General features: G+C 38.5%; 1 protein-coding gene across 1 annotated transcript in view; it reads left to right on the top strand.

Moving 5' to 3' along the window:
* The first annotated feature begins 2830 nt into the window (after positions 1-2830).
* Positions 2831-16302, top strand: part of IMPG2 (interphotoreceptor matrix proteoglycan 2) — a 128443-nt gene continuing 114971 nt past the window's right edge. Inside the window, exons 1-2 of the mRNA XM_027769966.1 lie at positions 2831-2915; positions 3384-3632. Of these exons, the coding sequence (XP_027625767.1) occupies positions 2831-2915; positions 3384-3632 (334 nt within the window). The remainder of the gene's footprint in view (positions 2916-3383; positions 3633-16302) is intronic.

The raw sequence follows: 16302 nt of genomic DNA, 5'->3' as shown, positions 1-16302 counted from the left end.
TCCCTCCCTCCCTCCCTCCCTCCCTCCCTCCCTCTCTCTCTCTCTCTCTCTTTCTTTCTTTCTTTCTTTCTTTCTTTCCTACCTTTCATTTTTATTTCTTTGATTCTTTTCTTTTTTTTTTTTTAGAGGTTTTTGCCTTAGGGCATGCACATTCACTGGGGAGAGAGAGAGAGAGACAGTGAAAGGGAAAGTGAGAAATTACTCCGTAATTGGGACACCCACACTGCAATCCTTTCTCTGTTCTCCAGGGATCTTGGACACACACGCGCGCACACACACACACACACACACACATGCCTCTGGCATGAGTTTCAAGCCACTGGGTCTGGAACTTGAACCACAGTTGGCCATGTGGGAGTTCAGCGACATAACTGCTATGCCACCTACTGGACCCATCATAAAGTTTTTAAGACTTTAAAATTTGGCATAGCTAATACAATTTGCAGCCCTCCCCCTCTCCATAAAATAGTTTTGGAAATTAGTTTCTTATAAACTTACCGATATTTTGAAAATAGAATTATGGGGGACCAGCAGATGGCATAATGATTGTGTCACTGGACTCCCATGTGGTGTACCACAGCTTGAGTCCCAGACCCAGCAGATTAGAACTCACGCCAGGGGCCTGTGTGTCAGTGCCCAAGTTCCCAAAAGGAGCATGGAGGAGAAGGGATTGTGTTGTGACCAACCCCTGAGGGATAATTTTTCCCTTTCTGTCTCCCTGTCTCTGTCTCTCTGGCAAGTGCACATGCCCTATAGCAAAAGTCTCTCTTTAAAAAAAAAGAAAATATTACTATACACATGTATTTAATAGTCATTTAAATTTTTTAACCTTCATAATAGCTGAAATGTGGTTTATTTGATGTTGTATTGAAATTATACTTGGGGGAACAAGCAGATGGCGTAAGTTACGTCATTGGACTCACATGTAGTTGGCATGGTTTGAGTCCAAGACCAGCGGCTTAACATTCACACCGGCATGTGCGTTCATGCCCAAAATCCCAAGAGGAGAATGGAGAAGGGATTGTGGTGTGGCCATCCCCCCTGGGGGGATCATTTCTCACTCTCTCTCTCTCTCTCTGGCAAGCACATGTGTCCTGTAGCAAAAAAATCTCTCAAAACAAAGTAGGAAAAAGAAAAGAAAATGTACTGAGAGACCAGCATATGGCATGTGTGGGGCATGAGACTACCACATAGCTGACTGAAGTTTGAGTCCCGGACATGGCGGCTTGAAACTCATACCAGGTGCATGTGCGTGCGTGCTCAAAATCCAGAAAGGAGAATGGAGGAAAAGGGATTGTGGCGTGGCTATCCTCCTGTGGGGTGATTTCTTATGTTCTTTCTGTCTCTTTCTTTGTCTCTCTGGCGAGTACATGTACCCTATAGCAAAAATCTCTCGGAAAAAAAAAAAAGAATAAAAGTATTTTATTAGCTTCTAAAGCATATATCATTGGAGATGAATTGGTCAATACAATTAGTTAAGGATTTTCAAGAGCAATGTGTTTGGATCATTAAAACTTTTCTTTCTTGGGACCAGCAGTTAGTATAATGGCTATGGACTGGACTCCCATGTAGCCAACCATGGTTTGAGTCCCGGACCTGGTGGCTTAAACTCACACCGGGCGTGTGTGCATGTGTGCATGTGTGCCCAAGATCCAGAGAGGAGAATCGAGGAGAAGGGACTGTGGCATGCCCATCCCCCCTGGGGGGTGATTTCTCACTTTCTGTCTCTCTGTTTCTCTTTCTGGTGAGTGCACATGCCCTATAGCAAAAACCTCTCCAAAAAAGAAAAGAAAGAAAAGAAAAAAAAACCCTCTTCTTTCTTTCTTTTTGTTTGTTTGTTAGAAAAATTCCTTAGAGATACATGAGATAAAATGTAAATTTATTGCTGTTTTTCAGTAAATCCTGTTTCCATAGAGATTTTGGCCAATAAATTGCTTTCTTCTAGATTTATTTAATAACAACTGTCCTAAAAGAATTGAATCTGATGCCAAGGTAAGAAGTAATCCCTTCTTAGTTAAGATTTTCTCATGTAGGTAAACATACCGGGGCCTCACAATTGATAGCAAATTAAGTAACGAAGTTATCAAAACACAGCTACCAGTCATATTAGGTGCTTAACATATGCCAGGCATTTTCCTAAGCAATGCTGTGAAGATAAAATTAGTTAACTTGGATTAAAATTTAAAAAATTTAAATCAGTTAATGTAATCCTCAGCAACTCTACCATGAGTTGGCTTTACTATCTCATTTTATAGATCAAAAAAGGAGACACAGTAAGGGATTGTAATGAAAGACTTAAAGATTTTCTGTCTAGAAGGAAAATTTGCAAGACAGCGAACTGATTTAATTCCTTAGTAGCTCTGTACGACTGAAGTATGGCTTGGCCGTTTTATGTTGCTATTGCCCTAGGAAGACCTAGAGAACACAATAATCGATCAGGTTCGACTCGTAGACTGAGAAAAGGTAGAGAAGTTGGAATTACTTATGGAACATTCTAAATGGACTGCTTGTTAAAAGCAAGGGGAGTGTCTAGTAAAGAGCTTAGCTAGGTAGATTAAAGAAATGGTCTCTCTCCATCTGTTCTAATTAGCTTAGCCCTCCCTCTTTTATAGCATGCTGGTTATTTCAGAAAAGAAGTGAGAGCTACTTTGAAAGGACACCATTTTTATTTACGCTAATTTATAATGGTTTTGGGGTGGTCATCCATTCTCAAACATAAACTTTTAAATGTTGGGCCTTTCCTGTAATAGTTTGTTACCAAAAGTGTCAAGGCTTCGGACACTCATTTAAGGATTTTTGTCCTCTCCTCATTCCTTTGGTTTTGGCCCAAATGATTATGTTTCCTCTTTTTGGGAAGATTCCTCTGGCTATTTTGATATTTGTCCTGATAAAAGGAGACTTTGCATCATTAACAGGTATTTAAAAATCTACCTTTCTTTTCATCTTCCTGTATAGCTGTAGCATACTCTTCAAACGTAGCATTAGTTAGTATGAGCACTGTGAGAAATTGAATCCAATACTCTATTAATCTTTGGTACTGCTTTTCTTAAACTGTTTTAAAATATCTCCAATAATTTTGGTTTTCCCTCTTCGCTGATAATTCCTGCTTCAAACCCTGCTACCCCTTATTTCTTGTGTTAAAATTGAATGTATGCTTGATTTCAACCACAATATTGATTAAGAGAGTGGGAATTAAATGGAAAAGAGAGACTGAGTGCTTTTCTTCTCACCTTAGATATGTATGCCTACCTAAAGTCTGAGCATTGACTTCACAATCCAACTGTGGCACGAGTGTCGGTTTTTATTTATTTTATCGGGTACCTTTTGTAGCTTTTTGTATATTCATCCTCATCGGAAGCCTTGACTATGCTTTCGCTCTGCAGCACCGACGTACTTCTCTTTAGAGGAGATCCAACAGCCCAAGAGCGCAGTTTCTTTTCTTCTGCCTGAAGAGTCCACAGACCCTTCTCTGTCCACTAAAAAGAAACAGCCTCTGGACCACAGGAAAGCTGAGCGACGGTGGTTACTCAGAAAACGGCGTTCTAGTCTGTTTCCTGACGGAGTGAAAATCTGCCCCGACGAAAGTGTAGCGAAGGTTGTGGCAGACCATTTGAAGTATTTTAAAGTCCGAGGTAGGCAAGCGTTCAAATCTTCAGAGTCGATAATGGAATTCAAACAGTTCTATCACTTTTGTTGTATCGCATTGTAAGTCCAAATTCGGGATAATTTTGGACTGAGCCAGCCCTTTTACTAGCGATGGAAAACGCTTGCTAAGAATATTGTGCAGTATTAATATACTTTCAGAAAAAAGTTTCCATTATTTTCAGAGAAGAACTGTTTTAAATCTTTTTAAGTACTTCAAAAATATCACTTTATGTTACTGGAGAAGCTAATTATAAAGTTTACTTCTTCATTATTTGCCTAAATATACCTACAAATTATATTTGTCAAGGCATATACTCACCTGTTTGCCTACTTTGTTATTTTATATACATGAAAATCCATCAGTTTCTATATTTTATAGTTGAGATATTCTGCAGATTCATGTGGCTTGCTCTCTAGTTGCTACTCATAAAAACTTTTATGTCTAAAATGTCATTTCTGATGATGGTTGTGATAAGCACAACTTAGATTTTAATTTATTTTGTCTTTACACAGTGTTATCCCTGATCTCATACCTTTTAGTAATTTGAAATCTGTTTTTTTTTTTTTTTGGTATATATTAACATTGTTTAATTGATCTTAGACTATCCCTTAGACATTCGAAGGATTCTCAAAGTTTGCTCTTTCCAGCTCAAGAGGCAATCAAAAGTCATAATATGGATGGGCTATTAGTAAACAAAGGTGGAGGTAGAAAATGAAATGATTTTAAAATCAGTCTTATTTTTTCATGCACTTATTCATCCGTTTATTCAGCAGATGATTGTTGAGCACGTGCTATTTTCTAGGCACTGGGTTATGTGCACTTTCTGTCTGAGCTGCTACTTCATCTTCTTCATTTTCCTCTTCTGTGTCCTTCCTCTCCTTCACCCTCACCAGAGTTGTCAAAATAAAATAGAAATTTAATACCAGATATTACATACCTTTATATATTTGACATTTTTGTTTGTTAAAGTGGTACAATGTATTAACAACTCCTTTTTATATATGTATTTATATCTCTGATTATATCTAGGGGCTATCAAAAATTACTAGGCCATAAGCTTTCTTTTTAATTTTTAAATGCAGATCCCATACATCTGGCAATTTATGCATAGGGTGTATGCCAGGAATAGAAAATTCTGGAGAGAATGGGAAGAGAATAAAGGAACTGAAAGCAAATGACAATGACAATAATTTATCAATGTATTATTTCTACCAGTTGGATCTTGACTTTATGTTATTTAAAATAGATTAGACTATCTAGATATCTTAGTGGCTGGTTAAGTAGTAAAGAGGAAATAACCAATCACATAAGAAATGTAGTTATGCCTTTGAATTGCTTAGTTCTTATTTTTATAAATTCAAGAGCTAATACTGAGAAAGAAGCCAGCAAAAAACAAAAAGAAAGCATTCTTGAAATAAATTATTTTAAAATACAGGTGCTATGAATTGTGACCATTGCAAAGGGATCTCACAAAATTAAAATGGTTAGCCTAGCACAACCATTGTTACGGATTTTAATTTCATAGTAAAGAATAAATATTTCATTTGCTCGGTTTTTGAAAATTGGGAGAAATGATAGTTCAATATATGTCTTAAGTTTAAAGAGATTTTGAAAAGATAATTTGGATTATGCCCCTAAAATCAAACATTTGAAATTTGGTGGGAGAGATCTATTTTATATCCAACCAAGGATCTTGGTTAACTCTTTTTACCAAGCTAATTCAATCTAATGGTTTGTTCAATTTTTCTTCATAGATAATTTGTTATCAACTGCTAGTTGATGTAACAAATTTGAAAAATGTCATCATTTAAGAAAGAAGTACCTGCATTTAACTGGATGACTTACAAAATTAAACAACTAGGGTGCTTGGAGTTGGCTATAATTGTCTCCTTCCTCTCTTTTAAAAAGCTGACATTTGTAGTAAGACCTTTAAAAAACACATGATAAAAATGTATAGATAGCTTTATTGAGATATATGATAAATCATAGGTTGCACATGTTTAAAATATACAATTCGATTAGTTTTGACTTATCTATTTACCCTTGAAATCTTCAATACAATTAAGATAATGAACTTACCAGTCACTACCAAACATTGCCTCATGATCTTTTTGTAATCCCTCCTTCACTGTCTCCTTACTCCAGTGTTGAGACAACCACTAATCTGTCTTTTATCACTATATATTAGTTTGTATGTCTATACTTTTACATATAAATGAAATCATAGTATGTATTCTTTTTCGTCTTCTTTTATTCAGTATAAGTATTTTGGGATTCATCTGTAATTATTTTGTGTATCAATTTTTGTTACCTTTTATTGTTAGGTAGTATTTCACTTTGTGGCTATATGGTACTTTGGGATGTTTGGGTTGTTTTCAGTTATTGGTGAGTACAAAGAAAGCTATTATGATCATTTGGTACAAATTTTTGTGTGAACATGTTTTCATTTCTACTGTGTGCTAGTCGTAGAATGGCTGGCTCATATGATAGGTATACATTTTACTTACCTTTTGTTGTTTAAATTTGCAGTAGGGTGCATATACTTGTCAGGGAGAGACAGAGATAGGGAGATTAGAAAGTGAGAAAGCACTTCTCAGGGGGGATGGCCACACTGCGGTCCTTTCTTGATTCTCCTCTAGAGATTTTGGGCACAGCACACACACCCCCACACACCCACACCCACACCCACATTCACACAATGTACTTTTTAAGCCACTGGGTCCTGGACTCAAACCATGCAGTTGGCCGTGTGAGACCCAGCCACCTCAGCCATTGTGCCACAGGCCAGCCCTGTTTAACTTTCTAAGAAATTGTTAAACTGTTTTTCCAGTGTTACTGTACCACCAAGCAGTGTTTTAGGATTCCAGTTACATCCTTGCAATACTTTGCATGGTCAGTCTTTTTTTAACTTTAGCTGTTCTAGTGAATATGTATCTTAGTCATTTTAATTTGTATTTCCTTGATGACTAGTGACTAAAGATTTTGAACTCCTTCTTTTGTGTGCTTATTTGCCATTCGTATATCTCTTTTTGGTGAAGAGCCTATTCAAACATTTCACCCATTAAAAAAAAAAAAAGAATTGTCTATTATTTAGTTGTATGAGTTCTTAGTGTATCCTAGATACAAGATTTTTTTTTTGTCAATATGTGTTTTACATACATTTTCTCTCAATCTGTGAGATTGTCTTTTTATTGTGTTACTTATTTCTTTTGAGGAGCACAAGTTTTAAATTTTGATAAAGTCCAATTTACCTGTTTTTTTTTTGGGGGGGGAATGGGTGGAGTCCTACTTTGGTGTTGAATCTAAATTTGCTTAACCCAGGATCATGAAAATTTTCTCTTATCTTTTCCTACACTAGCTTTATAATGTTTAGGGTTTGCATGTAGATCTATCTATGTTCTACTTAAATTTTTGTATATGGTGACTAGGATTCAAAGCTAATTCTTTGCATATCCATAGCCAATTGTTCCAGCACCATTTGTTAAAAAGATGATCCTTTCTTAACCTTTGTACCTTTACCGAAAATTAGTTTTCTATATATCGTGGGTCTGTTTCTATACTCTTGATTCTGTTCCACTGATCTTGTCTATTTTCATTCCAATAGTCCATGATATTGTGATTGCTGTGAGCTTTAAATTAATAATAAGTCTTTGCATCAGATAGTGGAAATTCTTCAACTTTGTCTTTCTTCAAATTTGTTTGGTTATGCTAGATCCTTTGTATTCTAGATAAACATTAGAATCAGCCTGCCATTTTTATGATAGGGGTTTCTGGGTCTTAAGTGGGATTGTGCTGAATCTGTAGATCAACTTGGGGAAAATTGTCATCTTAACAATATTGACTCTTTCAATCTGTGGACTTAATGTATCCCTCCATTTATTTAGGTCTTCAATTTCTCTCAGCAATGTTTTACAATTTTTACTTTATTTATTTGTTAAGTCACACATTTAACCTTAATTCATGTGATTATTCTAGGTACAATACTAGCCACAACAATGAAGACATTGCAGAGTATGAAATAATAAAGATATATACAAAGTGTTTATGCAGGAAAGACACAGGTAGGAATACTCTTCCATCCCTGGGGTGGTAGAAGTCAGTTGATCTGGATTTTGGAGAAAGAGTTGACATTTTCTAGTGAATCAGGGTAAGAAACTGTCTGTGAAGGGTCTTCATACCCAAAAGTTTGGTTTGCTCAGCTTTTGGTTTACCCGCTCATCAGTTAATAGTTCCATTTTTAGAAAAACTTACTGTAGAAGGGGTAGAGTCCTAAGGGATGAGACCAGCATGGCCTGTACTTAAGCCACATGTAGAGTTGCCAGATTTAACAAATAAAACTACAAGAGAACTACTTCAGTGTTATCTTTCCAGAGAAAAAAAATTGCCTTTTCTTACAGACTTCATTGAGATATAATTCGTATTTAACACAATTTACCCATTTAAGTACACAATTCAGTGATTTTCTCTTCTACTATATTCACAGATATGTGAAACCACTATCCCAGTCAGTTTAAGAACGTTTTTATTACCTCAAAAAGAAACCTCATATCCTTTAGCTTTTACTCCTTTCTTCTTTTACCTTCCTTCCCTTTCTTTTTAGACCCAAATAACCATTACTCTACTGTCTGTTTCTACAGAATTGCCTATTTTATATATGCCATAAATATAAGATCATATGTTATGTGGTTGTTTGCAACTGGCTTCTTACACTTTACATACTGTTTTCAAGGTTCACTCATGTTGTTCATGTATCAATATTTCATTCTTTTTTATGGTCCAGTAATATTCTATAGCATGGAATATTGGTTAGGGTTCTCCAGAGAAACAGTACCGACAGGATAAATATATATAAAAGGAAGGATTTGTTGTAGGAGTTATCTCACATATCACAAGGTGGAGAAGTCCCACAACAGGCTGTCTGTAAGAAGCAGGGAAGCCAGTGGAACAGCTCCCAGTTTGAGGCCCTAGTGCCCTTGGAAGCAGAGAAAGAGTAACCCAAAGGCCCCAGCAGTTACATTCTTCAAGGTTTATAATTTTTAAATCTAGATCATGTCAGATGATCATTGTGTATACTGATTGTTATCTCATTGGGTCTATCAAATAGACTGGGCCCACTGATCTAATCTCATTGGCTACATCAAACGTGGCTTAATGAGCTAGACACCTTTCCTGGAAGTCTGCTGCCTACATAACCTTGGATGGGGAATTTTCTGTACTGATTGGGTTTTTCTATCTAGCCAGATAGACAGATGCTCCAGCCCTGTTAATTACTTCCATTTCCTAGCTTTTTCCTGCCTCATTTTCCCCTGAGAGGCATGAACCCCAGAAATTTTTAGGGGGAGTTGAAGGTGGGTGGTCTGTCTTCTGTAAATTCTTCATGCTGGAAAGGGGCATTGGCTCTATCTATTGGGGATCATGGAATTCTCACCCAGGTGGGAGAGTAGGATCAGGGGCAGGTCATTGAGATAGTACTGAGGTGTATCCATTGGGATGGCTGTTGTTGATACTGGATGACTTGCAGTAGGATTCAGTAGCAGTCCCAAGGGGTTGATAGCCCTGTAGTATGGTCATTTGCAATTTTACAGCTTCTAAGCAAGAAGAAATAAATTTGGTTATGCCACTTAAGAGACAGGGCCCCATAAAGGAGGGCGAGAATTAGATTGGCAGGGGTACCCAGAAGGGCAACAGGCATGGGAACCAGTTTCATATTTTTAACCAGATTCCCAATGAATCTGACAAATACTGTCATACTCATGAAGCAGTATGATTACAGAGGCTGGTCTAAGGCTCCTCGTGATCATCCTTGGGTTGTAGCATGAGGTCTTCTAACACAGATGGGTACCTGGAATTTTAAGGGCATAGTCACCATTCTAGGTCCCTAAACTGGGGCTCTCAGTGAGGCCTCAGTTGCTAAGTTCCATTGGAAAGATCTGATAAAGTTAACCTCACTTCTCACCAGTGTGTTTTTAGCCCACTCAGTTATTTTTAAATACTGCAAATCTCGTACATGTTTAACTGGAAAGGTGGATCTCTCTTATATTTAGAATGAGGAGTCATTGCACTAGTGGCCCACAGCCAAATAAGAATAGGGACAGCTATGTATTGCTCTGAGGATGAGGATGAAAAAAGCCATCAGTCCTTAGTCAAATTTGGGTTGGAGACCTTATGTCTTGGACAATCCTGTATTCCCCAGTTGGCTTTAAGTACTGTCAGTATAGGAATACTGCAGGGGGACTGACAAGGTTTTAGTAGTCCAAATTTTAAAAATGCCTTTACAGTGGGTTCAAGTGCTTTCTAGTCCTATAGGATACTGTTTGTTATGAGGGAATTTAGAGAGGTCTTTAAGTTGTATTTTTACAGGGGATGTTGTTATAGCCCTTCTTGGTTGTTCAGAGTACCAGGCCACTGGGTTAACTTTATTACCTATGTGGCTTGGTACCCTTTCAGAAGCTTGAATAATCATAATCATTGGAGGTCTAAACTTAAGTTGAAAGATGGTCCCCACTTAGTATGTCTCTTCCCATAAGGGGGACTGGGTGGCTGTGACCTATTAGAAATTCTTGTGAAAATACTAGGTTCTCAAATTAGCATAGAAAGGGAAGGGTGAAATAGCTCACAGTATTTCTTCCCTCCATTCCCATAACTATCATGGTTTGCAAGGAGGGCCATCCTGAAAAAGAAGTAAAAACAGAGTAAGTAGCCTCTGTATATAAAAGAGATAATACTGGTTTACCCATGATACCCAGAGGTTTCTCAATAGTTATGACTTCTCCAGAAAGGGCATAGAGGATCTTCCTGGGACTTGTCAATCATCAATTTATTCCCCTTGGCTCATGAGGGCCTTGGCTGGCTATCTCCCCCTTTGGGAGAGTGGACAGTCAACCCTCCAATGACAGAGGTTGTTTCCCATATCATGGCCTTGACGGCAAGGCCCAGGAGGTGGCTGGGTGCAGTCTCTTGCCCAATGTTCAGTCTTCTTGCACTTGAAGCAGGATTCTACAGGTTTTTCTCTCTGGTTCTTGGGTAAACTCTTGAATGGTCTGTGGGAATCAAGGGCTTTGCCAGTTGTGACAGCCATTAGCCTGGCTTGTCATTTTTCTTTGTTCCATTCTCTCTCTCCTTGAGAGCTAGATTATTAAATGCCATGAAAGCCATATCAAGTAGTAGAGACTAATTGGTTTGGGGTCCCTTTTGTAGCTTTTCCATGATATCTAGGGCAGATTGGCTAATGAAGTATTGTCCCCAAAGAACTCTTACCTATAGAGTCCAGATTAGTATACTTTCTAAACCCTTCTAACTTGTCATAGAAGGAGGCTGGGATTTCATCTTTTTCCTGTACAATTATTCTTAGTTTGTCACAATTTACAGACTTTTGTATCCCATGTCTCATTCCTGCCAAGAGAGCCACTAGGAACCTAGCTCTCTGATTTATTCCTGTTAAGGTGTGTAATCTCATTCATAGTCAGTTATAGGGACCATTTCTCCTGGGAAATTTCTTCATAGGATCTTAGCAAGTGAAGCATCTTCTTTGCATGATGCTTCTAAATTTTTTACTTTCTTAATAGGGGTATAACAGGTAGCCAGAATGAACCATACATCCCTCCCAGAGAGGCTGAAAGCCAGGGTCAGTGTCTGGAAACTGTGAGTAAACTTATCAGGGTCTTTGGATGATTTGCCCAACTTTTCTCTGCATTGTTGAATATGGCGAAGGGAACTTGGACTCTGATTAAGCCCTCTTGTCCAGCTATTTCCCGGAGGGCATGGAAGGCCCTGCTTTGAGTATGTGATGAACTACAGGGCTGATTATCTATTCCTTCTGTCTCCTTTGGGATGGACATAGCTGTGCTTGGAGCAGGTGAGGAGTGGTATGAAGAAGGAGGGGTATGTTCTTTTAGGAGTCCCATTGGGGCAAAGGGGTGAGTGCTGGGGGTTGAGTGATTATTTTCCACGCCTCAGTTTCTTCAAGTTTTCCAACAGTGGCAGATGAGTCTTCTTTATGGGATTGGAGTGGGCTAAAGCAGAAAACTGCAAGCACCATGATCAAGAGAAAGAGGAAAGCCATAAGGTAGACCACCACATGCCACCTCCTGGCTTGGTTTGCTACAGTATATGTTGTGGCATGACTTTGTGATGGTATCTAGGTTCTTGGTGTTTTGGACAAAGAATTGAATGAAGCATGCCAATAACAAAAGGAAAAGGTAGTTTATTAAGTAAAAGTGAAATTACACTCCTGAGAATTGTTGGAGTGGGCCAGAGCAGATCGAGAAAAAATGGCTCACAGGCCTCTTCTGCCCATTTTAAAATTGAGCTTTCTTTTTATTTTGGAACTGTAAGAATTCTTCATATATCTTGGGTATAAATTACTTATCAGATACATTATTTAAAAATATTTTCTTCTATTATTTGAGTTTTGTTTTTACTTTATTTTTTTTCCCCCTCACAGAGAGAGAGAAGAGAGAGAAATGGAAAGAGAGGGAAAGGGAGAAAGACATAGGTATCTGTGACAGGGTCTCACCCTGTGATCCTCCTGCCCCTGGTTCCTGGTAGGCTATGATTATAGGCATGAGCAACTATGCTTGGCATGTTAGGTTGGCCCAGGAACTAAATCTGGGCATCCCCACAGGGCCTTCAGCTTTCCAAGTGGTTACACTATCTGTGTGCCATGATAGCTGGGTCTGTATTTTCACTTTCTTTATGGTATCTTTCATACACAGAATTTTTTATTCAGATGAAGTTGTATTTATCTTTTTTTTCTCTTCCCTTCTTCCCTTTTTCTTTCTTCCTAACTTTCTTTTTTTCCTTCCCTTCTTTATTACTTATTTACTTATTTCTGTGTGTGAATTTGGTGTCATAATTAAGAATCCATTGCCAAACTTGAGGTCATATAGATTTATTCCTATATTTGTATTTTCTAGGAGTTTTATCATTTTGGTTTATAATAATTCTTTTCTTTTTTTCTTTTTTCTTTTTTTTGGAGAGGTTTTTGCTATAGGGCGCCTGCGCTCGCCAGACAGACAGAGAGAGACAGAGAGATAGAAAGTGAGAAATCACCCCCCAGAGGGGATGGCCACGCCACAATCCCTTCTCCTCCATTCTCCTCTTGGGATCTTGGGCACACATGCACATGCACCTGGCGTGAGTTTAAGCCACTGGGTCCGGGACTCGAACCACAGTTGACTATGTGGGAGTCCAGCAACATAGCCATTATGCTAACTGCTGGTCCCAGTCTTTGATTTATTTTGAGTTACTGTTTTGTATGTGATATGAGGTAAGGGTCCAATTTCATTCTTTTTCACATATATATGCAGTTGTCTCTGTACCATTTATTAAAAAGACTCTTCTTTCTCAATTGAATGGTCTTAGCACCTTTGCTGAAAATCACTTGACCATATAGTTTACTTTTGGCTCTCAGCTGTATCCCATTGAGCTACATGTCTGTTCTTATGCCAGTGCCACACTGTTTTAATTACCATTGCTTTGTGGTAAATTTTGAAATCAAGAAGTATGTGTCCTCCAATTTTTTTTCTCTTTCTTTTTTTTTAAGAGATTTTTGCTACAGTATGCGTGTGCTCACCAGAGACACAGAAAGAGACAGAAAGTGAGAAATCACCCCTCTGGGGGGAGGGCCACACCACATTCTCTTCTCCTCCATTCTCCTCTTGAAGTTTGGGCATGCACTCCAGCTGCGCTCGACTTGAGTTTTAAGTTGCCAGGTCTGGGACTTGAATCACAGTTGGCCATGTGGGAGTTGAGAAATATAACCATTACACATTACACCATCTGCTGGCCCTTTCTTTCTTTCGTACGTCTGTCTGCCTTTCTTTCTTTCTTTCTTTCTTTCTTTCTTTCTTTCTTTCTTTCTTTCTTTCTTTCTTTCTTTCTTTCTTTCTTTCTTTCTTTCTTTCTCTCAGAAATCATCTCCCGGGTGGATGATCATACCATAATCCCTTCTCCTCCAGTTTCTTCTTGAGATTTTGAGCATGCACACACATGCACCTGACATGATTTTCTTTTTTCTTTCTTTCGTTCTTTCTTTCTTTCTTTCATTGTCAGAGGGTGTGTGTACTCACCAGAGAGAGAAAGAGAGGGAAAAAAAATCTTCAATGGGAATATAGTCATATTTCAATCCTTTGTTCTCCATTTCCTCATCTTGTTGGTATTTTGAACACACACACACATGGCTGGTGTGTATTTCAAACTGCTAGGGCCAGACTTCAAATTGCACAGTCATCTGTATGAAATCTAGCTCCCTCCATGTAGAGCTCAATTGCTGTGCAATGGGGCCAGTGCTGTCTGTCCTTTTAAAAAATTATTTTTGGGGGCCAGCAGGTGATATGGCAGTTGAAGCACTGGACTCCTACATGACTGACCATAGTTTGGACCTGGTGGCTTGCTTTCTCACTTTCCTTCTCTCTCACCCTCTGGTGAGTGCATGTACACTGTAGCAATTAAATAATAATAACAATGAATATTAAAAGATAATTCTTGAAAAAATTGTTTTGACTATTCTTGCTGTCTTGTGACTTGATATGGTTTGTCAGTTTCAACAAAGAAATCAGCCAGTATTCTGATAGAATTGCACTGAATGTGTGATTAGTTTGGAGATATTGCCATGTTAACAATGTTAACAAGATTCCAATCCATGAATGTGAGTTTTCCCATTTATATATATATATATTTTTGAGAGTTTTTTGCTATAGGTCGCGTGCACTCGCCAGAAAGACAGAGAGAGACAGAGAGACAGCGAGAAATAACCTTGCAAGGGGGATGACCACACCACAATCCCTTCTCCTCCGTTCTCCTCTCAGGATCTTGGGCATGCCCAAACAAGCACATGCCATGAGTTTAAGCCACTGGGTCTGGGACTTGAATAGCAGTCGACTACATGGGAGTCCAGCAACATAGCCATTACACCAACTGCTGGTCCCCTCATTTATGTCTTTTTTTTTTTTTTTTCCATTTGTTTTGCTTTCAGAGTGTAAGTTTCGCACTTATTTTGTTATATTTATTCCCAAATATTTTATTCTTTTTGGTGCTTTTTTCATTTTTTAGATTTTTGTTTTGGTCATAGGGTGTGTGTGCTTGCCAGAGAGAAACAGACAGGGAAAGTGAGAAATCATGCCCCTTTCCCCTCCCTCCCAGGTAAGGCCACACAGCAATCTTTTCTCCCCTATTCTCCTCTCAGGATTTTGTGCATGGCTGGCATAATTTTCAAGCCACTGGGCCCGGGACTTGAACCACAGTCAGCCATTAGGAATCCAGTGCCTTAACCACTATGCCACCTGCTGGTCCCTCTTTTTGGTGCGTTTGTAAGTGGAACTGTTCTCTAAATGTTCATTTCTAGATTGTTCATATAAGGTTGTAGGAAACTGATCTTATATACTGCAGCCTTGCTGAACTTAGTTTATTAGTTATAACAGTTTTTAGATGAATTTCTTTCATTTATTTGTTTTCTTATGTACAGGTACCTGCGTCATTTTCATTTTAACATTATTATAATTAACTATTCTGGCATTGGGTATAAGTCTTTCTGTGGATCTATATTTACATCTCCCTTGAAGGAATATCTAGGAAGGGAATTGCTGGGTTTGGTATGTATTTAGTTATATTAGAAAACTTTTTTTTTTTCCTGAAACTTTTTTTTTTTTTGAGAGGTTTTTACTATAGGGTGCGTGCGCTCGCCAGACAGACAGAGACATAGAGACAGAAAGCGAGAAATCACCCCCTGGGGGGTATGGTCATGTCGCAATCTCTTCTTCTCCATTCCCCTCTCGGCATCTTGGGCACACACGCACACGCGCCGGGCGTGAGTTCTAAGCCACCGGGTCCAGGACGTGCACTGTGGTCGACTACGTGGGAATCCAGCGACATAGCCATTATGCTAACTGCTGGTTCCCAACTTTTTTTTTTTTTTGTAGCTTAATTTACATTCCTTCCCTAAGCATCATCACAGCACACAAAATGCGATCTCCCATCCAGTACACACTGCGTAGTGACTCAATCATGCACATTACAAAAAATTTTCCATTTCTAGTTCCTAGAATTATTTCCGCCCCTCTTTCTGACCCTCTGTCCCTTCCCACCCTCCTCTCATACCACCTCCGGTGTCCACAATTGTCCTTCATTCCCTTCCCACCTACATTGCATTGATCACACAGTTTCCTACATAATCTAACTACTTTCAATGGTGAGTTCACTCATTACTACTAAGAAAACCAGTTTTAACTTAAATCAAAGAAATGCCAAGGAACTTTGCTTAAAGCCAGGAAACAGGTTAGGATTCTGTTCAAATGGTAGGTGCATGAACCTATCAGTCTCATGTACTTTTATCTTCTGTTCTGGTTCAATTTTCCTGATTAAATTCTGGGATATAATATTCAACTCCAGACTTGTCCCTATGATTAAGTTGGCCACTTTCTTAGATTTTGGACTCTTATTTCCATGTGTCTGTGTTTAATTTTTCTGATACAGCACACCCTTGAGAACTTCTTGGAGATCTGGTCTGGTGCTGGTAAATTCTTTCAGGTTTTGTTTATCTGAGAATGTTCTTGTCTTTTCTTCCCACCTGAAAGATAATCTTGCCGGGTACAGTATTCTTGGCTGAAATTGCTTCTCTCTTAACACTTGGAATATATTTTCCCATTCTCTCCTCACTT

The sequence above is a fragment of the Tupaia chinensis genome, unplaced genomic scaffold (assembly GCF_000334495.1).
Source record: "Tupaia chinensis unplaced genomic scaffold, TupChi_1.0 Scaffold000100_1, whole genome shotgun sequence".
Lineage (NCBI taxonomy): Eukaryota > Metazoa > Chordata > Mammalia > Scandentia > Tupaiidae > Tupaia > Tupaia belangeri.
This window is presented reverse-complemented; position numbering and strand designations above follow the sequence as displayed.